The following is a 27,968-nucleotide window of genomic DNA, read 5'->3' on the forward strand; positions in this document are numbered from 1 at the left end:
TCTGTATCTCTATGTATTTGTATGTCCTGTTTGGGTACCTGTAGATGCCAGAAGATGTTCGATCCTTTGCAACTGCCATTATAGGTAGTTGTAAGTCACCATGTGGGAGCTGGGAACAGAACATGTGTCCTCTCGAAGAGCATCAAGAACTCTTAGCTAACCACTGAGCCATCTCTAGCTCCCTTAAACAATTTCTTTATGCTATACTTTGGTTTTTATATTTTCCTGTGCTTTGCATTTCTAGTTAGGTTTGTTTTCCGTATTCCCACTGAGGATTTTGGTGCCTAAATTCGACCACTTAGAAGTGTCAGCTAATGCTGTGTGTGTTCTTTATATTTCAGCTGAGTCTCATATTTAATGTCTTCAAATTTACTGCTAGTCTTTTGTTTTCTGAATTGTTGAATTTGCCATTAGTTTTATTGAATGAATGTTCCATCTTAACTAGTGTAGTGGTTGTTTTTGTTTGGTTTTGACCTTTTTTCTGGAAGTTCAGTTTGTTTATTTTTTGGTGTTGATCATAATTCCTGATTCAGACTTTAGCTATTAAAGGATTTTGTGTTGTTTTGTCATTTTGGAATGTTGTTTCATAGAGTGTTTGACTCTGTGTGTGTGTGTGTGTGTGTGTGTGTGTGTGTGTATGTTTTGCCTGTGCCCACGAAAGACAAAAGAGGGCATCAGATCCCCTGGCACTGGGCCACCATGTTGGTGCTGGGAGTTGAGCCCAGGCTCTCTGTAAGAGCAACCAAACGCTCCTAACCACTGACCCATCTCTCCCCAGCCCATTTTGTTGTGTTTTTCCACTTTTTAATCTATCTGTAGGAGTTTTGTTTCCAGTAGCACTACCCAGGTGTTCCACTACTGAGCTAAGCCACACACCCCTCAGGCTATAGAAAGTGTTTGTTTATGCTGTCAGTACTGTCCATTTCCCTGTTAACATTTCCTGTTTGAGGAATCCTTGGAACATAGTTTCCTATATTTTGAGGGATGTCTTTCTAATAGCTGCTCTCTATATAACTGATTTCAGGCTGTTTTTCTGCCAGATCCAACCTTTGGAGCCGCTAATTCAATCCCTTAATGTCTACTTTCCGCTTGGTATAAATCATCCTTTCCTGTTTCCTGTTCCTTTTTGCTGTTGTTAAAAAGTCTGCATTTTAGATAATGTAACGTCTCTATGTTCACTTTTCCATATATTTTTCACTGTTACTATTTGATCTTGCTTGGATAATTCTTAATTTTATAACCTTTCTTTTATTTTAATCAGAGGATGGCTGGTGTGATAAGCATACTGGGCAGGAACTATATCTTTAACAACCTCTGCCACAGTGTTTCTCTTACATCTTAATTTCATGGTATATTTAAATACTAAACAAAGGGGTTTTTTGTTTTGTTTTGTTCGTTTGTTTTTAAATAAACACTACTGTATTACCTGGGAAAGAACTTTTTGATAATCAGAACCTATCATAATTTTAAGCAAAGAAATGATTTGTTAAATATTACATGAAAAGAATGCATATGTGTTAACTCATTTATGAAACTGGAAGAAAACCCCACCCCATTCCTATAGCTTTCTGGTTATTTGTAGTCTTTTATGTGTAAATGGACTGGCAGGGTGATGGACTCTTGCATGCCTGTCAGAACCACCACGAAGGCGTTGTTAGCAAGAACTAGGGTAGCCACTGACGTTTGTTTGTTGTTTTTGTTGTTGTGGTTTTTAATTTATTTTGGTTTTTTTAGACAGGGTTTCTCTGTGTAGCCTTGGCTGTCCTGGACTCACTTTGTAGACCAGGCTGGCCTCGAACTCACAGTAATCCTCCTGCCTCTGCCTCCCGAGTGCTGGGATTAAAGGCATGCACCACCACCGCCCGGTGACAATTGTATTTTTAACTCCAGGTAACGGGAGTTAAAAATGTCCTTGCTCATTATATTATAATAGTTTGTTTATAGTTAAATAGATTATGAGTGAATGCTGCCAACTTAAGCTCATACTTGCTGTTTTTATATTCTTAGGTATGCTATTGCATTGGCTTTAAGGGAAAAACAGCGTGTAATATTTACCAGCCCAATTAAGGCTCTGAGTAACCAGAAATACCGTGAAATGTATGAAGAGTTTCAAGATGTTGGTCTGATGACTGGAGATGTTACTATTAATCCCACAGCATCTTGTCTTGTTATGACTACAGAGGTAATTTTTTTTTGGTGACTCACCTAACTTTTCCTTTTTAGTTTAGTCAGCATAACATAACATAACACAACACAACACAAGTATATCTTCTATTCAGTCCAACACTGGATGATTTATAGCTTTTTTTTTTCCCAGATAAAAATGTAATAATTATTTGTGAGTAGAATTGTTTGAGAAGGGCATAATCATTGTAAAGTGCATCATTACATATATCTCTGAATTAATAATATTTACCTGCTAATATGATATAAAAAGCATTTTAATAGTTTATTATTACTATGGCTTGAAAATGCTGTTTTTTTTATATATATATACTCTCAAGAATTTGAATGTGTAATTTCATACAAGTAGTCACTCTTCGATTCATATGGATTGTTTTTTTCTTTTGTGCCTGGGTACCTATTACAATAAGATTATTATAATAGTCAACCTAAAAATATATTCACTGTTATACTGAGCTTTTTCTAGTCACTGTTAAGTTTTGCATATAACATGGTTTTGGCATGATTATCTTTACTATACTTGGTACTTAAAAATTGTATATATATATATATATATATATATATATATTCTTGTTGACGATGTGATGGAGGTAGATGTTCCACAGTGTATGTGTCAAGGTCAGAGGACAACTTTGTGGAGTCAGTTCTCTCCTTTCACCCCAAGTGTTGATTTTTGGGGCTTGAATAAGATCCCTCCGAGCCACCTCACTATGCCCTTATCAGGGCTTTCCATTCATAGTGTTTTTCGTTTTCATTTGCAGTAATATAAATGTGTTTCTAGTGTGGAGAGTTTACGGAAGGGGTAGCTCACTTTTTGGAGGTCAGTGTTAAGTTTTTATCCACTCTAAAGACTTTCACCTGAGGATTTTCTTTAACTGTTAAAAAAAAAAAAAAAAAAAAGGACAGTGATTATTACAGTGTGTCCACGTTGTGAGGCAGAAGTATAAACACTGTAAAGACCCAGTGTCTCGTGTCCAGAAGTGGGAATCTCAAAAGATGCTGCTCACAGAGAGGAAGCTGGCTTCATGGTCACGTCAGCACGCTTAGGAAAGCGGGCAGCATCCTTTTGGATGTTTGATTATCTGGGAAGAGAAGTCACAGGTACACAACTGTATATTCTTCAATATTTCCACAAAATAAAGGTATCAAAAAAAATTCCTCATTGAAAAAAAGTAGTATCTGACTAATTATTGGATGTTATGTTAAAGCCCTGCTAACCCTGTTTCCCTCTTTAGATTTTGAGAAGCATGCTGTATAGAGGCTCTGAAGTTATGCGAGAAGTTGCTTGGGTCATATTTGATGAAATTCATTACATGAGGGATTCAGGTATATTTCAGTGTTGAGATAAATATCGTGCATTTTCCTTATGTACACCATATACTAAGAATTGTTGAATTTATTTTCAGTTCTCATGTGCCTAGGATTCTACTAAACTACTATTACATGTTCAAATTGTAGACATATGATAAAATATTCCCAGTAGGACTTAATTAAGGTTGTTGGGTAAAATTATACCCATTCATGTAAAGCAAACGGAGTTTAAAAGTACCTTGCTTTTATCGAGACCTCACTAAGATATGTGAGGTGCATTCCTCTAGTACCAGCCCCTGGAAGGCGCAGACAGCAAGATGGGGAGGTTGGCATGGGGAGACGTGAGGTCAGTGCTAGTGGAGGTACAACAAGGCCTTGCTCTCCCCCCCATAGGAGAAGCTCAGTAATTATTATTATGCTTTCTGGTTGTTGTTGTTGTTGTTTTGTCTTTCAAGACAAGGTCTTTCTGCATAGCCCTCACTGTCCTAGAACTCACTCAGTGGGCCAGGCTGGCGTTGAACTAAGAGGTCACCTGGATCTGCCTCCTGAGTGCTGGGATTAAAGATGTGAGCCACCACCGCCCAACCCTTAATATGAAAGAGTTTAGAAAACTTCTGATTTACAAGGGTAACATTAGTTTTTTTGTTTTGTTTTTGTGTTTTTGTTGTTGGGTTTTTAGGTTTTTTTGTTTGTTTTGTCTTGTTTTCGTTTTTGGTTTTTGGGGTTTTTTGTTTTGTTTTGTTTTGTTTGTTTTTGTTTTTTGTTTTTTCAAGACAGGGTTTCTCTGTGTAGCCTTGACTGTCCTAGACTCACTTTGCAGACTCTGCCTCCCAAGTGCTGGGATTACAGGCATGCGCCACCAGCCCAGCTAACATTAATAATTTAAACTAATTTAATTTTGAAACTATGAAAATCGTATTTGTGGAAAAAAAAATAAGATAGGTATGAAATAAGCAAGCAAAGCAAAACTGCTATAAATATATTTTTCCTCAGGCTGTTACCTTAAAAATAAATGTAGTTGCAATTTGGGCTATACAAGGAAATTTAACACCTAAAAGCTACTGTTTTATAGGTACACACCTAAAGTAAGATTGAGTTTTTATTTAAAGAACTGAATTAGTCTAGATCTCATCTTTCCTAATGCTGTGACCCTTTGATACAGTTCCTCATGCTGTGGTGACCACCAACCATAAAATCATTTCGTTGCTACTTCATAACTGTAATTTTGCTACTGTTAAGAATTATAATGTAAGTATCTGTGATACGCGACCCCAAAGGGTTAAGAAGCAGTGATCTGTGTATTCATAATAAAAAGAATATGGTGTAGGTTTCCTTGACCTCTGTGCCACTTCAAATTCTTCCTCTCCCTCTCCTACAAGGTTCCCGAGCTCTGCCTAGTGTTTGGCTGTGGGTCATCAGCTGCTGGGGAAGCCACTCTGATGACAGTTATGCTAGCCTCCTGTCTGCAAATGTAGCAGAATACTGTTAACAGCATGGCGGGGGCTCTTTCTCATGGCATGGGAGTCAAGTTGAGCTTTGTTGTTGGTTGCCGGTCCTCACTTTCTGCTCCCTCTTTATCTCTGTACCTCTTAAAGGCAGGACATATTGTGGGTCAGAAGGGCTGTGACTGGGTTGGTGTCCCCATCCCTCCATTTGAAGTCCTGCTGGCTACAGGAGGTGACCGTGTCATGTTGCATGTCCCCTGTTGCTAAGTCTAAGCCAGGGGCACCCTCAGACTGCTGGGAGTCTCCAGCGTCCTGGGTCTCTGGCTCATCCTAGGGATGACCCCACACACGGATTGCAGTTCTCTCTCCTGCTGTCCTCACACGTAATTCCTCCTGGTCCTTCTCTACCTCCTTCCCATCCCTCCATGTCTATTTCTTTTCCCTTCTCAGTGAGATTCCAGCATCCTTCCTTGGACCCTACTTGTTACTTAGCTTCTTTGGGTCTGTGGCTTGTAGCATGGTTATCCTGCGCTTTATGGCTAATAACCACGATGAGCACACACCAAGTGTGTCTTTCTGGCTCTGGTAACCTGGGCCCATAGGGGTTTGCAAAGGCTGAACCCCCAACCAAAGAGCATGTATAGGACAGACCTAGGCCCCTTCACATATGTGACAGATGTACAGCTTGATCCTGTTGTGGGACCCCTAACAGGAGCGGGGCCTCTGTTGCCTGGCTTTAGATCGTTACTCCCTAACTGAAGAAGGTGCACCCACTCCTATTACAGCTTGATATGCCAAGGCCATTTGATATCCATGGAAGGTCGCCCCTTCTGAGGAGAAATGGAGGGGAAGTGGGGGAGGGAGGGAAAGCTGTGATTGGGACGTAAAGTAAATAAATTAATTAATAAAAAAAATACAATGTAAGAAAACATCAATACTTTACCTTTGCTAAATCCATACAGGTACTTCTGAATACATTTTCTATTTGCTTTAAAAATCATGAGTTCTGGGCCAGCTAGTGAATTAAGGCTCTTGCCGATAACACTAGCAATGTGAGTTCAAGCCCAAGGCCTGTGTAGGAGGAGACAACTGATTCTTCTGCTCTCCAAACAAGTGCCATGGCATACAGCACACATTCATTTTCATATCCCCTCCCCCTCCTCTCTTATCCAAATCATAAGGAAAGCTAATTATGATTAAAAGATATTAACTGTAAGTCCTGTGGCTCAGTGCTAGAGCACTTGTCTATCATGCAAGAGGTCCTGTGTTCAAGACCCAGCACCATGGTAATAAGTAAATGACTAAATAAGTAAAATTTAAATGTGAAGGTAAATATAATACTGTGTAAGTTCTGCAAAAGTTGATTATTTATTAAATATTCAGATGCAAATGGGAAAAATTCATGGACTAAAGAGCCATTATTTTTGAAACTATATTTAAAACTTTAAACTGTATAAAAAATCCAATTAGGTATTTTCAAGTCATTGATAATAATAAGCTATTAAAATACTTTTTAAAATTATCTGGATATTTTTAATTTAGAGGTATACTTAATGTTTATTAATTAGAAAGGATAATTTAATAGGACATTTTAAGTGAACTATACTCATATCAAATCTACTATTGGTCAGGTTTGTCTTTATTTCCAGAGGTCATGAGGGTGGTGTGGGTACCATGCCGTGTGGAATAGCAATAGCGCCTTCCCAGGTGTGTTGCTGTAATGTCCTCTGTTTCTCTACGGGAAGTGGAAATGCTGTCAGTGGCCTTGCTGCCGGGCTCTTGTGTGTTATGGGAGGGATACAGCCCGGAACTGCGGTTTCAGAGTCCGCTCGGCATGTGCTGACTCACTGTTGTATCCACTCCGTAGATCCGTGACCTGAAGTAGGTTTCAGAAAGGGTCTGTGGCCATAAATATGCTGTGTAAAGGGCTTTGTATGTTTAGTTAGTAAGCTTCAAAGAAAATAATTCAGCTTCCGCCACTTACCTAGCACTAAATTCCTACTCTGTCTTTGTTCTCAGAGCGTGGTGTCGTGTGGGAAGAAACTATTATTTTGCTTCCAGATAATGTCCACTATGTCTTTCTTTCTGCTACTATTCCAAATGCTCGGCAGTTTGCTGAGTGGATTTGCCACCTACATAAACAGGTACTTGTGCACATTAACGTCTTTATTATTTAAAAGTGTTGCCAGTTGGGCTTGCCATATCCTTCTTAAACATTTTCCTTATGCTCTAAGGATAAAGACGACGGTTTAATGTTAATCTACTTCTTAAATCAGGCAGCTTATCAAAATATTGTACTAGTTAGAAGCTTTCATTTCTGAGTTCCATCTCCAATCCAGTATTAGCTAAGGCTCTAAGAGTTGGACTTTGGAATCTCATTTCCTTTTTTTAAAAAGATTTATTTATGTATTATGCATACAGTGTTCTGCCTGCAGGTACACTTGCAAGCCAGAAGAGGGCCCCAGATCTCATTATAGATGGTTGTGAGTCATCATGTGGTTGCTGGGAACTGAGCTCAGGACCCTTGGAAGAGCAGCCAGTGCTCCTAACCTCTGAGCCATCTCTCCAGCCTGGAATCTTAATTCCTCAAAAGTTGCCAAGTTATCATCATCAAGTTGCCATCATCCTGATGATCTGCCAAGTTTGGAAATAATGTGCATTTATTCTGACAGTGAGCTCCAAGTATACAGTGAAGAGGTTTTTTAAATTCTGTTTTTAAGGTTTTGGTACTAGTTCTTATGTAAATATGTTCACAAGAGTTGAACAGGGTATTGGCTTTATATTTTGTACTTGTTGTGCACTGTGACCTCATGAACATACTTTTATGTATGGGTGTCTGGTCTCATTCCCTTCTCTGCTGCTTCTGTAGCACAGAAGAAGCCCAGCGAGCCTTCCCATGGAGCCTGATTCCTGCTGTTTAAAAAAAGAACCCTGTGCTACAAGAATTTTGTCTTGCTTTTGTGTATCAGGGATGCCTTGTGTCACCGCGTTAGGCCTCTGTAGCAAGAGGGGCGGTATGGACTTACACTGCGCTAGGATGAGCCACTGGGGGTTGACGTTCAGATCACGGGGCGGCCTTGATCAGGGACCCGGTACATGAAGGTGGTGGGGTGAAGTACTGGCCTGTGTATTTTTCCGTTCTTCTCCTGCCTAACTTTTAAATTTATTTGAAAGGGTTAAATTCTTGTGGAATACTCAAGCCAATTTTATTTTCCCAAATTGTATTTTTGTTGAGTAGATCAAATATGCAGTTTTGCCTTGAAGAATATAATTCTCTTTAATTCTTTCCTTTTACAGCCCTGCCATGTAATTTATACTGATTATCGGCCTACTCCGTTGCAGCACTACATATTCCCGGCAGGGGGAGATGGCCTTCACCTTGTGGTCGATGAAAATGTAAGGGAATAAATCACTTGTCGATATATTGTCATTTTTTTATATGTTGCTTTTCCTTAATTTTTGAACTGCAGAAGAGCATTAACTACCCACTGTACATGCACACACACAATCTTCCCCCAACCCCCCCTCTGGTCTAGATACTTTGGCTCTTTAAGAATGATTATTTTAAAATAATTTCATTTCAGAAATTCTGGCGGGTGGGGCTGTGATAGTGCTCACTTGCAGTCTTGGCTCTTGAGAAACTCAGGAGTTTGAGGTCAACTTAGTGAAAGGATGGTTTAGAAACAAATTGTAGTCGAGACTTTTTTCTTACGCAGGGATTTACATTCTTCCACTCTCAGTATCTGAAATACCTAGAATAAGGGCTCTGATGCGTCACATCGTTTATGTCTTTCTTCCCAGTTTCAGTTCCCCTTTATCACATTTCTTATCACAAGTCACTTATTTTAAGTGGCCTTTGTTATAATTATTGTCACATTACAGTTTTATTCTTTGGAGAACCTTTATGTTTAAGAAATGTCTAAATTATAGTTAAATACTTGGGAGCCACCATGTGGGTCCCAGGAACCAAACCTGGGCCCTCTGCGAGAGCACAGGCTCTTTTAACCTCTGAATCATCTCTCTAGCCTTGAGTAGATGTTTGCAAAGTTACTCAGAAAAACATAATGATTCTAGGGTGACTTCAGAGAAGATAATTTTAATACTGCAATGCAAGTACTTCGGGATGCAGGTGATTTGGCCAAAGGAGACCAGAAGGGACGGAAAGGAGGAACAAAAGGTACTTTGGGACTTGTTTTTAGACACGCGTGTACCTGTGTAGTGACTAGCTAAGTTACTCCAGGTTGTTTTTTATTTGATGGTTTTTGAGGAAGCTGTGTAAAGATACAGATGAGGTATGAGAAAATTGGATGGATAAGGGGCGATATGTTTTTCTTTCATGGCACTAATGTAAATGTAATATATGTACTTTATAGTTTACCCACATAAAGTTGGTACCTAGTGGGTTCGTGTATATACATGATTACACAGTCACTGCCATAGTCAGCTTTAAATGTCCAAATAATTCACACACTGTGAAGTTCATTATTTAAAAATGTACAACATGGGAATTTCTAGTATATTCATAAAACTGTGCATCGGTTCCTACTGCCTAATTGTAAAGCAGTTTTCTTCAGCTCCTCTCCCCAAAGCATGTGCATTAACAGTCACTCCTCAGCCTTTCTCTCTGAACATCTTCGTCTCCATGGATTTGCCGTCTCTGGATGTCCAAAAATAAAATCACGTGGTCTTTTGTAGCTGACTCCTTTGAATGATGTGAGACTTACACAGTTACATTATGTGCCAGCACTTCACTCTCAGTGCCTCTGTGACCATAACATTGTGTCATGAGGATGTGCATTATTATCTCAGTAGATAGGGCGTGGTTTCCGTTTTGTCAGATTATGAGTAGTAGTGCTGTAAGCATGTGCTGCTTCTGTGGGATGATATGTTTTCTCTTTTCTGGGTATGTGTCTAGGAGAATTGATGACTCAGGGGGGAAGCTTAACCTTTTGGTGGCTGCGAGATTGTTCCCCTAAGTAGCCACACCACTTGGCATTCTTCTGCTGCTCCCGAGGAGTGTGTCTGAGCGCCATTTTCTTCCGTCTCTAGGCCGATATTTGATTATAATTCCCGTAGTAGAAGTGAAGTGGCATTTCAGTGAGCTCTTCCTCTTTCTCCCTGTGGCCGCTGGTGTGAAGCTTCTTACGCTATACTTTGGCATCACATGGCATGGGATAAATACAATAATCCTTTGTCTATTTAAATTTTTTAAAAGATTAATTTATTATTATTTATACAGTGTTCTAACTGCATGTGTGCTTGCATGCCAGAAGAAGGCACCAGATCTCATTATAGATGGTTGTGAGCCACCATTTGATTGCTGGGAAATGAACTCAGGACCTTTGGGAGAACAGACAGTGCTCTTAACCTCTGAGCCATCTCTCCAGTTCTTAATTAAATTAAAAAAAAAAAAATGTAGTGTGTGTGTGTGTCTGTGTCTCTCTCTCTCTCTCTCTCTCTCTCTCTCTCTCTCTCTCTCTCTCTCTCTCTATCCAGAAAAGGGCATTGGGTCCCTCGGGGCTGGAGTTTGTTTGTGAGCCACTTGTCATGATTGCTGGGATCCCATTTCCTGTCCATGATAAACAAGGGCGCATAACTGCTGAGCCATCTCCTCAGCACCCCGTTGTCTGATTTTGAATTGGATTGTCTTTGTTGAGTTGTAAAAGGTCTTATATTCTGGATAGACCAATATCAAGTAGATAACTTGAATTTTTTCCATATTGTAGTAGACTGGGGTTGTTCTCTCCCCCCCCCCCCCCCACTTACTGCTTATATCTATTAAAAACGCAGAGTTCTTCATGTTGGTAAAATCTAACTTTCTTGCCATAATTGCTTCTGCTCTTAATATCAGAGCCAACAATGCTCTGGCTATTTGAGAGCATAAAAATCTTTATCTTATTTTTTATTGTAGGATTAAGAAAATGTCACAGTTATATTTAAGTCTATTGTCTATTTTGAATTAATTTGTGGTGTGTTTTATTCACCCTTTGCAGGTCCATCAAATGTATTCAAGATTGTGAAGATGATTATGGAAAGAAATTTTCAGCCTGTAATTATCTTCAGTTTTAGTAAGAAAGATTGTGAAGCGTATGCTCTTCAGATGACTAAATTAGATTTTAACACAGGTATTAAGAATTTCCACATGGTTTTAATGTTGTATCTAAATTAGTTTAAAATGACTTTTTGATAATATACATGCTATATATATTACTAGCATATGCAGTTTGCTCATAATCCTAATAGTGTATACTTAGCACCTTTGTAAAAACTTCTCTCAGTTTCTTCGCCCTCCATCTCTCCTTGGGCCTAGTGTATGCTGGGCAAGCACTGTCTCTCTCCAGCTGAATCCTTGGCCCGCTCCGGTTTTATTGGCAGATATAACTACATAGCTCTGTACTAAAGCAGAGCGCATGACTGAGAACCACTGCAGCCACACCTCCTGTACTTCATTACTGCAAACTCAGTCTGCGTCTGTCTGATTCATTAAGAGTAGGTCTCTTAGCCAGGCATGGTGACGCACACCTTTGGTCCCAGCACTTGGGAGGCAGAGGCCAGCCTGGTCTACAGAGTGAGTCAAGGACAACCAAGGCTACACAGAGAAACCTTGTCTCAACCCCCTTCCTTCCCCCTTCCCCCAAAAAGGGTAGGTCTCTTGGTTGGAATAATTTATCAGATGTGCTGTCCTTCATCCTTACAGCAATCTAGGCCCACTCTTTGCCTCAACTATGCTGAATTTCTCAAAACATTTAGCAAGTATACAGTCACTGTACATATACCTCACTTAAAGTTAAGCAGCTGGGTAGTAATAAACCTTACCAAGACTGCCAGCTCAGTTACTAAGTTTTGCCTACTGTGTATGCAATTCAAATAATAAATACTAGTAGCTCTTGAGTAATCCAAAGATAATTTTAGTTTTATCCAGATGTGGGGATGCACACCTGTAATCCTAACACTTGGGAGGCTGAGTCAGGGCACTGAAAGTGAGGCCACCTTGACCAGCATAGTAGACATTGCCTCAAAACAAAACAAAGAACTCAGGATATCCTGTTTTCTTTATGTACTTTAAAGTCTTTTCCATGGGAAAACATGAGATGGCAGGTATATTGCTTTGCTTTAACTTTCAGTATTATAATTACCAAGTATGGGTATTCTTAAGGACTCAGGGTTACGTGATTAATATGACAAATATTTTTTGAGAATCTGTTACTTGGTTGGCATAGTAAAGAAAGAAATGTAATCACTAACAGTTTGGGCTTTGGAATCGTTACTCTACAGGTGAGTGCAGTGCACACTAAGCCTCTGTTACCTCAGAGTAGTAACAGGTAGGTCAGAACAATTTAATGTTGCCCCTAAGTCGCTTTGGAGTTATTAATTGTTACTGTAGCACTGGCTGGCCTAGTCTTCATGGCAGCACCCCTGCCTCGGCCTCTTGATATTGGTACTATTTTTATTAACTTTTTCATGGATTACTAGATGTGTTTCAAGGATAGTAAATTTTATTATGTGGGGGTGCTTAAAAACATACTGATTCTTTATTTGGGCTTTTTTGTTGGTTTCTTTGTTTGTTTTTTAAACTCTTATTCTTTTTAATGGGTGACGTTTAACTGGCTCATTATTTATGTGCCCTTTAATTTTTTTCATAGATGAGGAAAAGAAGATGGTTGAAGAAGTATTCAGTAATGCAATTGACTGCTTGTCTGATGAAGATAAAAAGCTCCCTCAGGTGAGTTACTGCCAGTTAGTATGGGTTTTAGCAGGTAGCATATATATAAACTCATAGTTACTTATTTCATTGCCCTGTGGCATTATGTGTTGGCCTGTGCTCTCAGACATCACCTTCATATAAATTGCCAGTCACTGAAAAGGTGCCAAGCAAGATTTGCCACCTGGAGGAGTTTTTCTCTAAGAGTGCACATAACATAATGTAGAAATTACTTCTTATACTCCTGTGTTTAAGTCACTAACTTTCTCAGTTTATAAGAACACTGATCAAGAGAGTATACCTAATGAAAGCTATCTTTAAGAAGTAAACATCTGCTTTGCTTTAATCTACTTCATTTTTTTCCTTTCACTGCTAGAATTAACTGGGCTCCTACAATATGCTGACACTTGGGTTCCACTTCCAGGGATTTTTGACTTAATTTGATTTAGTTGTTCTAGTTTGATCCAAGTTGGTAGAATCTCAATCCCCCTTCCCCTCCCCCTCTTTTTAATCCTCATATGATCTTACTGGGCATCCAAAGTTCACTACTACAGCTTTTGACTAAGGTAATGCATGAAAGTTAGATTGAAGCAAAAGCAAAATTTGGAGGTCATACTGTGTCCTACAAATGAATGTGTTGGTCCGTAAAGGATTAGGTCACCTTAAGACTACATGAGCATGTTTCTTGGTATTTTAAATGGTGTTTTAACTTAGAAAAATTTAAATACTTTCTTTTTGAGGTGAAAGGTGGGTATTGAATGCTTGTTCCATGTATTTAACTCAAAACTGTTACAATGTGGGGTTAGGCAGCATTAATGAGGTGGTGCTCTTCAGTTATTCTTTTCTTTTTTCCTTTTTTTTTTTAAAGTGTAAGGTTGGTTTTTTGTTTTTGTTTTGTTTTTTGATTTATTTATTTATTTATTTATCTTTAGGAATGCATTTTAGAGTTTAATGTTCTATGGCTAGAGTTTGAACTTCCAATATCTTTTGAGTTTATTAGCTTTTTGTTGTTGTTTTGTTTTTCTGGTTTTTTGGGTTTTTTTTAAGAGATAAAGTTCGCTGCATTTAGCAATGCTCTTGCACCAGCCTGTGGAGTTGCTGGGACTGTAGGTGTAACCCTACATGCCAGTTTATAGGCACAGATCTGTGGTTACAGCATAGCTTTGTGTAGGAGATAACATCATATTTAAAACTGAGATGCTACGAAATGTGTTGATTTAAGCATGGATATCATATTAAAGTTAAAGTTAGGCTACAATTGTATTTCGAATGTAATATGTTGGAATATGGCTTGGGTTTGCTTTTATTCTGGGAAGGTCTTTAAAAAGTGTCCTTAAATGCAAATGTTTTCTTTTTTGATTACTCATTTTTTTTTCAAGTTTGCTATTTTAAATTCTTTTTCCTTATAACATAAACATTATTCCAAACTTACAGGTTGAGCATGTACTTCCTCTTTTGAAACGGGGGATTGGTATTCACCATGGAGGTTTACTTCCTATTTTGAAGGAAACTATAGAAATTCTCTTTTCTGAAGGATTGATAAAGGTATTGACTTGCTATTTAATTTTTTTTTAATGTGTCAAGATTGTGCTGTATGAGCAGTGTGAAGGTTGTAGTGATCGTGGCGCACAGGAGGGTTTGCTGTTGTCTGTCTGATGTTACGTGCTGGAGGCCAAGCCCAGCACCCAGTCTCTATCAGCAGACTGCTGGATCTTGTCCTGTGCTGTCTCTTCTGTATCTGGGTTGTCTTTTTCTGAGGCAGTGTCTTACTGTAGCCCAGGATGCCCTGCAATAGCAGTCCTCCTGCTTTGCCTGTTACATGCTGGGATTATGGGTATGAGCAGCCATGTCTTACTAGTTTTGTGATTTATTTGTCTGTTTTCTAAGCAATTAGTTTATATAGAATGCCTTAGGAAGGTTGCATGGAATGCTTTAGGTAATGAACTTGACTTTACATATAATGCCATATCGGGCTTATAACTTTGGAGGTAAGTGGAGAAATTATAAGTGACATCACCTCACTGTAGTACAGGTTTGTGGCATGTGCTACTTAATTATCAGACTTGGAGTTGACTGGATAACTGGTTTTTCTTTCTACATCCATGATTAAAAGGGTTAGTTTAAACAAGAATTGTTTGTTACACAAAAGAAGGGAGGTGATTTAGGATATTCTGGTTCCATTTTTAAAACTCTGACTGATGTTCATACCTAGATATGGGGTATTAGAAATGGGAAACACCCTCAGAATGTAATCACTTATGTGTGGCTCATCCTGAGTCCTCAGTCTTAGGAAGAAGGGCTTTAGTGAAGGGCTTGCATCTACACCCACCCTGGGAAGTCCTTGTTGATGCTCTTCTATAGATGTAAAGTTCGCTAAGCTTAATGATTATTGGACCATTTTTTAAAGTATGAGTGATAATTGCAGGGTGTTGAATTCAAGTAAAATAGTTGTAAATAAAATAAAAAGTGAACATTCATCCTGCCCCCTGTTTCCCAGAATGTTCACTGGCAGACATTCAAATATTAGGTGACTTTTCACAAACAGAAGGTCGTTGTATCACCGTGTTCTTGTGACATATGTATGGCTCACTTTCTGATGACTAGTATTCTTCTATTTTATCTTTCTATTCATGAATACTTAATACTTTATTGGCATATAACTTTGTATGTCTGTACCAACTGTTTTTGCTGATAAAGTTTTAGAGTTCAATAGTCACTGAGTCTGTACTGCCCTAAAACATAATTTTGAAGTGATTTTCAGAACTGGTTCATTGTCAGTGAAAAATCCAGGAAAACTGGCTGTGCCTAGAAAGGTGCTTGATTGCCTCGTCCTCGTTCATTGTCTGCTGTGTCCTCCCCATTTGCTTTCACTGAGACGTAAGAAAGACTTAACAAATGTAGAGAAAAAAATACTTACTAGTTGTGTGTATGAAATACTGAGATAGATCCAGAAGTTATCTTGTCACTTATCTTTATACAGCCTCAATAAAAAATTAAGTTTAAAAATGAATACTAGCTTTATTTAGACTCGAAAATTATTTGTTTTTACCTTCAAGTCCATTAGTTAATCATATACTTGCTGTTTATTTAGGCCTTATTTGCCACAGAGACTTTTGCTATGGGAATTAACATGCCAGCTAGAACTGTTTTATTTACAAATGCCCGTAAATATGATGGGAAGGATTTTAGATGGGTAAGTAAATTATATTTTGTTTGGTTGGTTTTTCGTTGTTGTTTTGTTTCATTTTGTTTTTTGTTTTCAAGACAGAGTTTCTCTGTGTAGTAGCCCTGGGTGTCCTGGAACTCTCTTTGTAGACCAGGCTGACCTCAAACTCACAGAGATCTGCCTGCCTGTACCTCCCAAGTGCTGAGATTAAAGGTGTGTGCCACCACACCTGGCTAATTATATTTTAAAATAATAACTAATCCTCATTAGTTATGATAAGACTTTGGCTCATATCATTGAGATTTTAGTTCCAAATGTTTAAGAGCTTCAAATGTAAGTGGTGTTCCCCCAGTCTGAAAATCTAAACTACTTTAAAACCTAAAACTTGAGCATTGATATAATGTCTAAAAAGTCTTGGACTTTGAAACATACCATTTTTAGATTTTTGGGTCTGTGGAAATATCTTAAAATGTGAAATACTTCTCATCCCAAACATGTTAAGAAAGAAGTTCCATCAAGATTAGGCCTTGGATCCTTTGCACCCAAGCCCCTCGGTTTCCCTTTAGAGGACAGATTTTAGTGGCAGGCACCGCGGCTTACTGCGCTGTTTAAAGCAGCCCTACTGAAGTGCCTGTAGTCCACCCACTACTTAGCCCTGCACCCTTTGAAAGAGAGGACCATAACAGTTTACACATTGTCCTTTTCCAAGAAGGAAGGAAAGTTGCATTCAATTGGACTAAAATAAATCGAATCCCAAGGCAAGTACCATATTTCATCAAGTGGTCACCAAGCTTAAGATACCGAGATAAAATGCTAATAGGCAGACAACAAACCTGGAGCTGTGAGTGGCGGCTCACGCCTATAGTCTCAGCACGTGGAATGTCAGACCATCCCAGTCTGTATTGGTGAGCTTGAGGCCATCCAGGCCTATACAGGGAGACCGTACCTCAAAGTAATTCTAGCCTGGTGTCTGTCTGTTCTAAGAAATACTGTAGGAAAGCTACAACATTAGAACAGACCACTGGAGTGGGCTGGAGAGATGGCTCAGCATTAAGAGCACTGCCTGCTCTTGTAAAGGACATAGCTCCATCCTCAGCACCCCAGTGGACTAACATCTGTGACTCCAGTTCCAAAACTCTGTCACCATTTCCTAACTTCTGTGGCACTGCGTTTTATACATATGGTATACAGACATACAACCAGGTGAACTGCCTAAGCAAGTAAATAAAAAGTAAATAAAACCTTTCTTTTTCCATTTTAAAAAACAGAAGTCAATAGAGAAGTCTTAAAATCTTATGAGAAGATAGCCCTTAAAGTAAGTGGTGGAGGAGTATCTGCAGGCAGGCGAGGGAGCGTTGGTGGTGTGAAGGCAGCACTAGAAGCAGAATGTACAGTTGACTGTGCAGTCCAAGCCGAAGGTCACTATTTGTCATTGAAAAAAAAAATGGATAGCTCTTTACCTAAACTTTTCTTTCAAAATTAGTGATTTCTTTTTTTCAGCTTAAAGAAGTTTCCTATAATAATTATCAAAGTCCTAAAAAGTAATAATGATGGATTTAAGGGCAAGCATTATTTTTTTTCCATTAGTTAATTACCTTTATTTTTAAAACACTTACATGCCAGTAGTGATTGTAAAATAAGTTAGCAATTCTTCAAAGAGTTAACAGTAGTGTTAAACCCTTATATATCTCACAATAACACATGTATGCATACACATACACATGCCATCTCCTACCTACTACTTGAACCCCAGACCAGATTGATTTCTCCCCTATCGTTTCTGAGTACTGTCATCCATAACTACAGATTTATGAAATCCTTGAAGGAACAGTGGCAATTTTCCAAGGGCATGCTTTTAAAACAGCAACTAGGGGAGGTGAGTGATCCTTTCATAGTGTATCGTAAGACTATCAAAAACAAAGATATTTATATTAAAAATCATAACAGTAGTAAAAATATAGTTTTAAAGTAGCAACAAAATAATGTTATGGTTGCAGATTAGAACTGTGTTAAAGGGTTGCAGCATCAGGAAGGCTGAGAACCTCTGCTGTACATCGTCATTCCGTGGCGGCTGGAGAGATGTCTCGGTGCCTAAGAGCACTCACTGGCTGCTCTTCCATAGGACCCTGGTTCAATTCCCAGCACCTACATGGCAGCTCACAACTGTTTTTGTAACTCCTGTTCCAGAGAATCTGACACCCTCACACAGACACACATACAGACAAAACACCAATGAACATAAAATAAAAATAAATAAATCATTTTTTTTAGAAAGCCTTCATTCAGCAGCGTGTGTTGATATGATCCTCAGTACTGCTTTAAAAGAACTGAAATCTTGTACATTAAAGTGTTTGGTCTCCTCCCTAGACTTCCTCCCCATCCCTGAAGACCCGTTTTCCCGAGGGAACTACCAAAATCGTGTGTGCAAAAACCAGAGACTGAAGCCCTGAGCTTAGGAGCTTGGTTGCACTCTAGCACCTCTCTGAGCCAATAGATAGTTGTGTGCGTAGCCGTGAACACTGTGGATTTACTTCCTGTGACCTAAGTGTGGCTCTGTGGCTGTGCGTCCTTGTTTTAGTCACTCACTGATGTCTGCTGACCTAGACATCAGTGGACAAAGGGTTATTTTTTCCCTAAGGCCTGTACATGCCAGGCAACCGCTCATCCTGGCAGCCCCAGCACACATGTGAAAAGGATTTCTTAATGTGTTGGGTACTATGCAAAAGGAAACTGATTTTGTGTCATGGATACTAGATCAAGTGTTAAGTAGATAAATTAAAGCGATCTATGCCATTCAATATCATGATTATAAAATTTAAAGACTGGTTATACTACAATGCAGTGGTGCCTTTAGATTCTGCTCAGATTTTATTGGGCAGCTTTTTGAAACTTCATCTTCTTGATAGTCTGTTTCATTGTTTTTCCTGGTGTCTTCCTTGTTTCTGTGCTGTCAGTAGTGTGTCTTCTTATAACAGTAGTTCTTAGCTCTTCCTCAATCAAAAGTTTAGAAAAGAAAAGCCAGCAAAAATCTTGACTTTCTCTATAGGAGAAAAGTACACAGGCACGTGTAGAGATCATGGCAGGTTGATCATGGGGTTCAGTGCTGCTACGTCTAAGGTGCTACTGTAGTTGCCTCTGTTGGACAAACGTGGGTACAGGATGCTAGTATTTTGGCTTGTGAGTTTCTTTACTTTTGTAAGGCCAAAAAGCCTGACCTTTCCCCCTCTAGACTGCTCTTACTGACACATGGATCTCCTAGACCCTAGAGACACCTACCAAGAATTGTGCTTTCCCCTTCAAGGGCCAATTTCATATTAATTTAATTTTGAAGATTAAGAACCTACTGTAAGAAGTTACAGTTGTTTTTACTTTGTAGTTGTATTCTTAAGTTTTTGTTTTTGTTTTTTCAAAATATCCAACTGAAAGGTATTTTTTTTTTTATGCCAGTGAATTTAGCTTGTGTTTCCTGGTAGTTGGTTATCAAAATTTGACAGTTGTTGGTTTAATGCAGAGTTAAGTCATTTTAGAACTAAAATTTAAGTTTTATAAGATTCTCACATACTTTTCTTTTTTTTTTTTTTTTTTTTTTTTTTTTTTTTTTTTTTTTGGTTTTTCGAGACAGGGTTTCTCTGTGTAGCCTTGGCTATCCTGGACTCACTTTGTAGACCAGGCTGGCCTCGAACTCACAGCGATCCACCTGCCTCTGCCTCCCGAGTGCTGGGATTAAAGGCGTGCGCCACCACGCCCGGCTCTCACATACTTTTCATTTTTGTGTCTTTCCCAAAAGTTCATGTTTTAAATGATTTATGAAATACGCAAATTGTTTGTAAATTCTACCATAAGACAAAATATCAGGATATATATATATATATTTTTTTTTTTTTAAGCCAGATTTTCTCCTAACCTTGAAAATGTCATATGCAGATTTCTTCTGGTGAGTACATCCAGATGTCTGGTCGTGCTGGGAGGAGAGGAATGGATGACAGAGGAATTGTGATTCTTATGGTGGATGAGAAGATGAGCCCGACAATCGGAAAACAACTACTGAAGGTGAGGACTGAGGGTTTTGTTTGTCTGTCTGTTTGTTTGTTTTAAATCAAGAATTCTAGGGATATACTTTAGTGACTACTTTATGTTAGTTTTACTGGCTCCTGTGCCTTTCAGGATGAGTTGTTGGTCTAGACTGACTTAGGAGGGCAGAAGAGGCAGATCACTTATATTGTTTTACCTAATAGGCAAAGAGCAGTCAACAGTTATGCCGTGGGAACAGGTGGACAGAAAGACAGAAAGACAGACAGAGCCTTCAGATTTAGGGTACTCTGTGCCGCCTCTGCTGGGCAACTCTCTCTCACCAAGAGAATGGAAGTAGTGTTGTCAGGGGTCTTTACCTTTGTAAGGGCGAACAGCGCAAAACACGAGTTCAGTAATTACTTTTGGTCACCCTGTTTAATTATAAAGACATCCTAATCATAAGTCCCAGTTTTTCAACTTTATTGCAAAATTGTCTTTCCTTGTGTCTTAATTTCCTTTTTCTTTTTTTCTCACCATTTGTCTTATGTGAGGGATGGGAGTGTACCTGTTGAGCCATCTGGCTGGCATTCATTGTGCTGAGTTTTGAATAGTCGGGGATTTCTGTTTGTTTGTTTTGTTTTAGGCGGTGTCTCCTAAAGTCTAGGTCACCTTCAAACTTACTACGGAGCTTTTAGGCTGCCTTTGAACTCCATCTGGTCTTCTTGTCTCCATCTTTGGAGCACAGTTATGTATCACCGTGGCTCGCCTTTAAAGAACTTCTTAAGGAAGTTGGCTTTGGTTGCCTTGTATCTATTTCATGAGAAAATACAAACCTGGGTATAAAGTGCGTGATTGATTTTAGTATCTGTATGTGGGGATTTACTCACATCTTATCGCCAAACAAAGTCATGAATAATGATGGAGTTACATGCAGGGATATTTAGGGTGGTAGCTGTGGTAGGCCATACTTGGTGTGGCGCACCATTGAACAAGAATGATAACACATGAGCAAAAATATTAATCTAAGGTACACTGAGGACGTCACCTATAGTATAAGAGCCGGATGTGGTGATACATGCCTGTAACCCCAGCACTCAGGGAGGCAGGCCAGCCTGGCCTCCAAAAAACAAACAAACAAACAAAAAACCAAAAAGGAATAACTTCCAACTTGGATTTTATGTGTCACTCTCCTGGCCATGTTACCTGGCAAGTTAGTTAGAAATAGGGAATGCAAGGGTTAAATTTCATTTAAATGGTATCACCATATTTTTTATATCCCAATTAAGAGAAAAAGATTGATTAGTATTTATTAGTATGATAGGGGAAGTTATTAGGGCCTTGGGTTCATGCAGACTCAGAATGCCATTTTAGTGTCGAGGCATTGGGAATTCAGATGTGTTGGGATAAGCACTGTTGAGGGTTTCAGCCCATGTTTTACAGGGAGAGTAGCAAGAGGCTCTGTCTGCAGAAGCTCCACGCAGCTCAAGCTGTGCTAGTCAGGGTCCTTCTGTGAACCTGAGCTTCTAGCTTCGCCTGAGTTTAGAGACATCACAGCTGTTTGTTTCCTAGTGCAGAGAGCTCTTGTCCTGTTTCTTTTCTTTTCTTTTTTTTTTTTTCTTTCTTTCTTTCTTTCTTTCTTTCTTTCTTTCTTTCTTTCTTTCCTTATTTTATTTTATTTTGACTCTTAGGAACACCTTTTCTAAAACTTGGAAAAATTTTCTACTGTTTATCAAAAATTTGTCTGCATGCATTTAAGATCCTGAAGTCTCGTTAGTCGGCCCTAAGCATTCTGTCAGGATTTATTCAATTTATTATGCCACTTAGAGCTGTGAGGCGGAAATAGGAACAGTGTTTTTCAGTATGCGTCTTCTAAGGGTTTCATCTTTTTAAAAACTTGCAGCTAATACGGGAATTTAAAAGGAAAGTGTTCACTCTTCATGTTTTGTGAAAATCCCGGCACTCGCCCCGAGAAAAGATGGAGAAAAAGTCAGGCCTCTTAAGTTACCATGGAATAGAAATAGAGACAGCTTACTGAACAAGGGAAAGGCACTCCCAAGGATGGAAGGGGCTAATGAGCTGAGGAAAGAATCAGTAAATTTAATGATTCTTCTGTACAACCGCTTTCACTCTTGCAAAGTATTTTATAAAGAAAAAGTAGTTTTGAAGCCACTAAGCCACTGCTACAAGTTGTGAGCTTAGAGGCCAGGGCAGTAATTTGGATGAAAACCATATTGGGGCAAGCTAATAGTTTTCTACAGTAAAAGCAAAGCGAAACAACAGAACTACAACACACTTTATTGTGTTTAATGACAAAATATTTTTCACTGTCTAGTCATTAGCCTATCTCTTCTTGGTAACAGCCACATTTTAGAGATGAAAAGGAATTACCAGAGCATAGAGAAAGAAAGGCCTATAATTTGGGAGATCTATTAGCAGCTTTATGCCACAAATTTCCAAAGTATTGTTTTTATCCAGATTTCACTGTGAAATATTAGTGTATTTGGTCAGCACAGGCTAGGTCTTGCTTCAGTCACTATCCCCAGCCTTATGTCTCTTACCTGCTCAATGCTCATCACAGCAATGAAACATGTGGTCAGAAATGTCATTTTCTGTCACAATTGATCCCAACCATTGGGAGACAGAAAAGACAGTCTGCCTTGTGCTTGGAAGGAGAGAGGGCGAAGCATGTTTCGCAGTCTTTGAACCACTATGCCCCTACTGTTTGTTTTATTTTGTTTGTTGACTCAGGGTTTGTCTTCGTAGGCCTGGCTGTCCTGGAGCTCAGATCTTTCTGTCTCTGACTCCTGAGTGCTGGCATTAAACGTGTGTGCCTCCACTGCCTGGCCTTCCCTACTGATTTAAGTCATCCTTTACTTTTAAAGACATTAATGAATTTATCGCTTTGTTTTGGTATACCAAAGAAAAGAGTGTGTATATTCCTGTATTTATTAGTATAGGTAAATTATTGAGCATGTTAACAGTCTTGTGTAAATTTATTTCAGGGCTCAGCTGATCCTCTGAATAGTGCTTTCCATCTGACCTATAACATGGTTCTGAACTTACTGCGAGTAGAAGAGATCAATCCTGAGTACATGCTGGAGAAGTCCTTCTACCAGTTTCAGCACTACAGAGCAATCCCAGGAGTAGTGGAGAGTGAGTATAAACGCTCCCTCGTCTCACGAGACTCAGCCACAAAGTGACTGCCTTATTGGTTGTTTTGATTAGTTTTTTATTTTTCTAATTAAGCAAATCTTGACAATTAAGGAAATTAAGTTCAAAAATTAGAACTGTAGTGTGGTCTTTATAGAACAGAACATTTAAAATAAATGTAGACAATTCTGACAGTGCTTTTTTCTAGTTGGATCAACCACAGTGTAATGTATAATTTTAAAAAATACGTTTCATTCAAAATTCATGTCCTTGAATAATCATGCAACAAAAAGCTCAATATAAAACTTGATGTGTGAAATGACTATTCATCTTGACGTCTTTCAAGAAGAATGCTATAAAAAGCTAGGGGGTGGCTCAGCCAGGAAAGTCCTTGCTGCACATGCATGGGGGCTGGAACTCGGATCCTAGCACGCATGTTTTGAACTAAGTGTGGTGTCACGTTATTAGGCTATGTGACTGTAGCTCCAGCACTGATAGAATAAGAGGCAGGTGGGTCTCTAATGTACATCTCTCAGCCAGTCTAGCTAATTGGTGAACAATACTCACTAAAAATCCATGTCTTAAAAAATAAAGTGGAGAGTGATAGAAGACACATCAACCTCTGACTTTGAAATGCATGCACACATTTGCATGACCCCCAGCCCCACATGGTATGCACACACACAAAAAGAATGCTATGGCCTTGCGGATCATTAAGAGAAAACAGTGCTTTAATTAGGTTTGAATTGAGCAGTATCCAAATAATCTAATTCTTAATATGCAGAGACAGCTGTACAACCACAGCTGTATGTGTGTGTGTGTATGTATGTATGTATGTATAGAGGCTGGAGTTTGGCAATGAGCGTCTTACTCTGTTCTTTCTTGTTTTCTGGTGTCTGCATGTGTTTGTACATACGTGTGTATGTGGAGGGTAGAGACATGACATCAGGTATCCTCCTCTTAGCAGTCTTTGCCTTATTCCTTTGAGACAGGGTCTTTGACTGACCCTGGAACATCCTGGCAGCCACCATGTTCTCGTGATCTTCCTGTGTCCCTCCCGTATCATTGGGTCACAGGCATGAGTGGGCATACCTAGTTCTTAATGTGGGGGCTAGATCCAGACTCAGGTCAGCAAGCTTGTGGAGCACGTGTCCTTTTCACTGAGCTTGCTCTTTAGCCCTCCACTGTTCTCCCTCCCTCCCTCCCTCCCTTTTTTCCTCCGTCCCTCCCTCCCTTTTTTCCTCCTTCCCTTCCTCCCTCCCTCCCTCCCTCCCTTCCTTCCTTTCTCCCTGTTACTTTGTTTTGCTGGTAGACTACAAATGCCTTGTCATACATTCTGGAGGTCAGAGAACAACTTGCAGGAGTCAGTTTCCACCCCCACCACAGGATCCACCGAGCAGGGACTTGAAGTTGGGTGCATGAGAATACGTGGCACACACCTTTGTCTGCAGAGCCGTCTGTTTAGGCTAACATGGCCCACCAACAAAGCCCTGGGACCCATCTGCCTGCACCTGTGAGCCAGGCTTACAGAAGTCCTGCCATGGGCACCAGAGGTTTACCCTGAGACCCTCATGCTCACACAAGCACTGAGCCACTGAACCACCTCTCCACCCCCTTCTATAAACTCCTGGGTTTTTTCTGATAATTTACTTCTATTAATGTGTGCTATTACAGATAGCATTCTACTTGTTGGTGAATTAAATTCCGTTTCTGTAAGTACTGAAGTGAAGTGGCTCACTTGAAAGTGACCAGGAATACAGAAGACCAGCTGTCATAGGGAATAGTCTGTGCCGAGGCTGAAGATGATAAAATGAATCATACAGTTGCAGCGCCCTTTCTGGTTACTGTGTTTTACTGTCATATGTTGTTTCAATTAGTCTCTACGAAAGATTTGTGGGTTGGTTTTTTTTTTTTTTTTTTTTTTGGCTTATTTTTTATTTTTATTTGTGGGCTTTTTTCCCTTTGATTGCTTAAAATATGAAACATACAAGGTAAATAGAAGGAGTTCAATATAAATCCAAAGGGAAAGAAAGCTGGGCAGTGGTGGTGCAGGTCTTTAGTTCCTGCACTCAGGCGGCAGAAGCAGGAGTTTGAGGCCAGCCTGGTCTACAGAGTGAGCTCCAGGACAGCTAGGGCTACCCAGTGAAACAAACCCTGTCTTGAGAAACCAAAAAAGAAAGGAAAGAAGAGTCCACAGTAAACTCAATAGATGTATGGGCTTTGAACAAAATAACTGAAGAATGAAGTTGAGACCTTACTTCACATTATGAACAAAAATGAACTCAAAAGTTATAAAAGCTGAAAATAGAAAACTCAGACAGTATAGGCACAGGTCTCTTTAAGTTTGAATTTGCCAATGATTTCTTACTATAATACCAAAAATACAAACAAATGCAAACATGAATAAATTGGATTTTAACAAAAGTAAAAACTTGTTCTTGAAACTATGGAGAAGGTAGAAGGATGCAACTTAATGCATGAGTGATGTTCTAGCACATGCAAGGCCCGAGGGTCACCCCCAAGTTCTTCAAAACAAGCAAATAAATAAGTTAATGATAAACATACACAAATGGCCAAAAGTACATCAGTAAGATGCTGAGTATCATTGCTAAGAAATACAATTCAGAAACACTTCACATACTCACTGGATCAGTACTTTTTTTTTTTTTCTTTACAAAAGTAAACAACAAAATGGTATATTACTGTAGAAAATTGTTAAAAAGTTCTTAGGTTTAATAGGGAATTACCACATGACCCAGCATCTCCACTCATGGCTGTGTTAAAACATGTTCAAAGAAAGGCTTTTCATAAATATTTGTAGCAGCACCGTGGCCAAATAGCTGAAGAGTAAAAGTGGGGCACACACTTATCAACCGTAAATGTTTATGTTTACACAAAGTTGCAGCACTGTATAGTGGTGACAGATTTTCTGTGATGTGTATTTTGCCATAGCAAGAATAGTTAGCACGGGTTGAAAGCATAATGGAATGCTGTGGGAAGGGAGCTTAGCACTTAGACAGAGGTCAGAGTTGGAAAGAGAACCGTCAACAGGGAGTCAGCACAGAGGCTAATGGTTGTAGGAGGACAGAGGGTGACCCTAGATGAAGGGAGGTGAGACGCATGCCTTCACATCATGTCATCTCAGTAACTGGCTTTGTTCTGCAGACTTGTAGTAGAAAATAGCCTTGGGTGCATTTACATGAGGTATATAGTCGTTTGGTGATAGCATTGTGACCTGTGCTTTATTTATAGAGGTAAAGAACTCAGAAGAGCAGTACAATAAGATAGTAATTCCCAATGAAGAAAACGTGGTTATCTATTACAAGATTAGACAACAACTTGCCAAGCTGGGGAAAGAGATTGAAGAATATATTCATAAGCCAAAATACTGTTTACCATTTCTACAACCAGGTCGTTTGGTGAAGGTATGCCATAGTTTCTGTATCCAATATTTGTATATTACGATATCCTAAAATAACTTGATTAAAGGCTTATTTTCAGTGGTAAGATGCTTCCTGCTGCAGGAGGAGGTGAAGATCACCATTCCATGGCTCACACTGCTGATTCAGGGCTTACGTGAAGGCTTTGTCATCAGCACTTTTCAGTTTCTAATTAGAAGATGCTGTCAAAAAACGAGCCATTTTTAAGGTTTAAACTGTTAGATATAAAATATTTTATATGCTCAAAACAAATAGTGTCTGTTTGGCATTTGTTTGCCAGTAGAGAGACTGTTGTTGTGGCAGTTGCAGGGCAGTGAGGTCCAGTGCTGAGTGCTTTTGTCTTACTGTAAAATTAATACCTGTGCTCTTTTAGATGAATCAGGAAAAGTTAAGTCTTATTAGCCTGTGACATAATATAGAAGGCTACAGTTGCACTTTGGATATAAACACTATTTTTGTTTGCTTGTTTTATTTTCAGGTGAAAAATGAAGGAGACGATTTTGGCTGGGGTGTAGTAGTGAATTTCTCAAAAAAGTCAAATGTTAAGGTAAGCTGCCACCCTTGAAGAGACACTGGCATTTTCTTACAATGTAGCCTGATTACATGAGCTTACATTTATCCTCTTTGAGTACATCAGAATGTTTTGTTTCTTTTTCTTTGAGTGTCGGAAAAAATCAGCTTCTGATGTTTGGATTTAGGAATATGTTAGAAATACATAGAAAATTAAAGGAGATAATCATTTATTAAAGTTCTCTTACAGTGGAGCAATGAATAAATCTAATTTTGGCTGTTATTTATATGAGTAATTTGGAATGATTACTGTGTGAAATAGTCTTGTTAATTGATTAGAAGCGTGGCTGTTCTTGAAATTAAGTCTGTGTGTCTACTATCCTCCTCCTCATCATCATTATTATTTTTTAGTTGCAATAGACACTGCTTGTTAGGCTAGTAGTCTCAAGCTAAGATATTCTGTGTCTCCACACCTGTTTTTTAATCTTTAAAATGATTGGTTAACTTCTCTGTCCCAGCTGAGTATAGGATCATTAAGATTTAAACTTTGAATTTAGACCCAACAAGATAGGAAAGATGTTTACTTCAAGTTTGCCAAATACAAATGGCCAAATCACTATGAATATAACATTTATATAATTCCTGATGGGTCTCATGGTTCTTCCTGCTGTATGTAGTTTATTTTACTCATGTGTAATAATATAAATGTATATGTTAAAATTTTTTTTCAAAACAATTTAAATTTTGGAATTAAATTGGCCTTGAAATACATGCACTTTGTAGTGTTGAAGCTATTTGTTGTAGAAAAATAGATCTTTTGGTTTGTGGTAAATAATCTTTCTTTTGAATCATGACTGTGATTAACCACCCCCCCCCCCACTTAGTAAATTATCTTTATTAGCAGTCATTAATTTGTAGGACTACTTTTGAAGTAAACTCATCCCATTTTCCAGTCTAATACATTTTCAATGATAATGCATACAAAATCCCGTGCTCCTTTGCTTGGATGGCAGAAGGATGGTCAAGCAGTGAAGGTCAGCACTCAGTGT

The 27,968-nt window shown here is 38.9% G+C and overlaps 1 protein-coding gene across 1 annotated transcript in view; it reads left to right on the forward strand.

Annotated features, from left to right (window-relative positions):
• Mtrex (Mtr4 exosome RNA helicase) overlaps window positions 1–27,968 on the forward strand; it is a 66,277-nt gene that overhangs the window by 13,249 nt on the left and 25,060 nt on the right. The window contains exons 6-18 of the mRNA XM_051172408.1: window positions 2,008–2,182; window positions 3,420–3,510; window positions 6,960–7,084; window positions 8,238–8,336; window positions 9,015–9,117; window positions 10,934–11,065; window positions 12,584–12,663; window positions 14,077–14,187; window positions 15,734–15,835; window positions 19,733–19,858; window positions 22,822–22,972; window positions 26,222–26,394; window positions 26,888–26,956. Coding sequence (XP_051028365.1) covers window positions 2,008–2,182; window positions 3,420–3,510; window positions 6,960–7,084; window positions 8,238–8,336; window positions 9,015–9,117; window positions 10,934–11,065; window positions 12,584–12,663; window positions 14,077–14,187; window positions 15,734–15,835; window positions 19,733–19,858; window positions 22,822–22,972; window positions 26,222–26,394; window positions 26,888–26,956 — 1,537 coding nt within the window. The remainder of the gene's footprint in view (window positions 1–2,007; window positions 2,183–3,419; window positions 3,511–6,959; window positions 7,085–8,237; window positions 8,337–9,014; window positions 9,118–10,933; window positions 11,066–12,583; window positions 12,664–14,076; window positions 14,188–15,733; window positions 15,836–19,732; window positions 19,859–22,821; window positions 22,973–26,221; window positions 26,395–26,887; window positions 26,957–27,968) is intronic.

Source organism: Acomys russatus, chromosome 30, assembly GCF_903995435.1.
Source record: "Acomys russatus chromosome 30, mAcoRus1.1, whole genome shotgun sequence".
NCBI classification, from domain to species: Eukaryota; Metazoa; Chordata; class Mammalia; order Rodentia; family Muridae; genus Acomys; species Acomys russatus.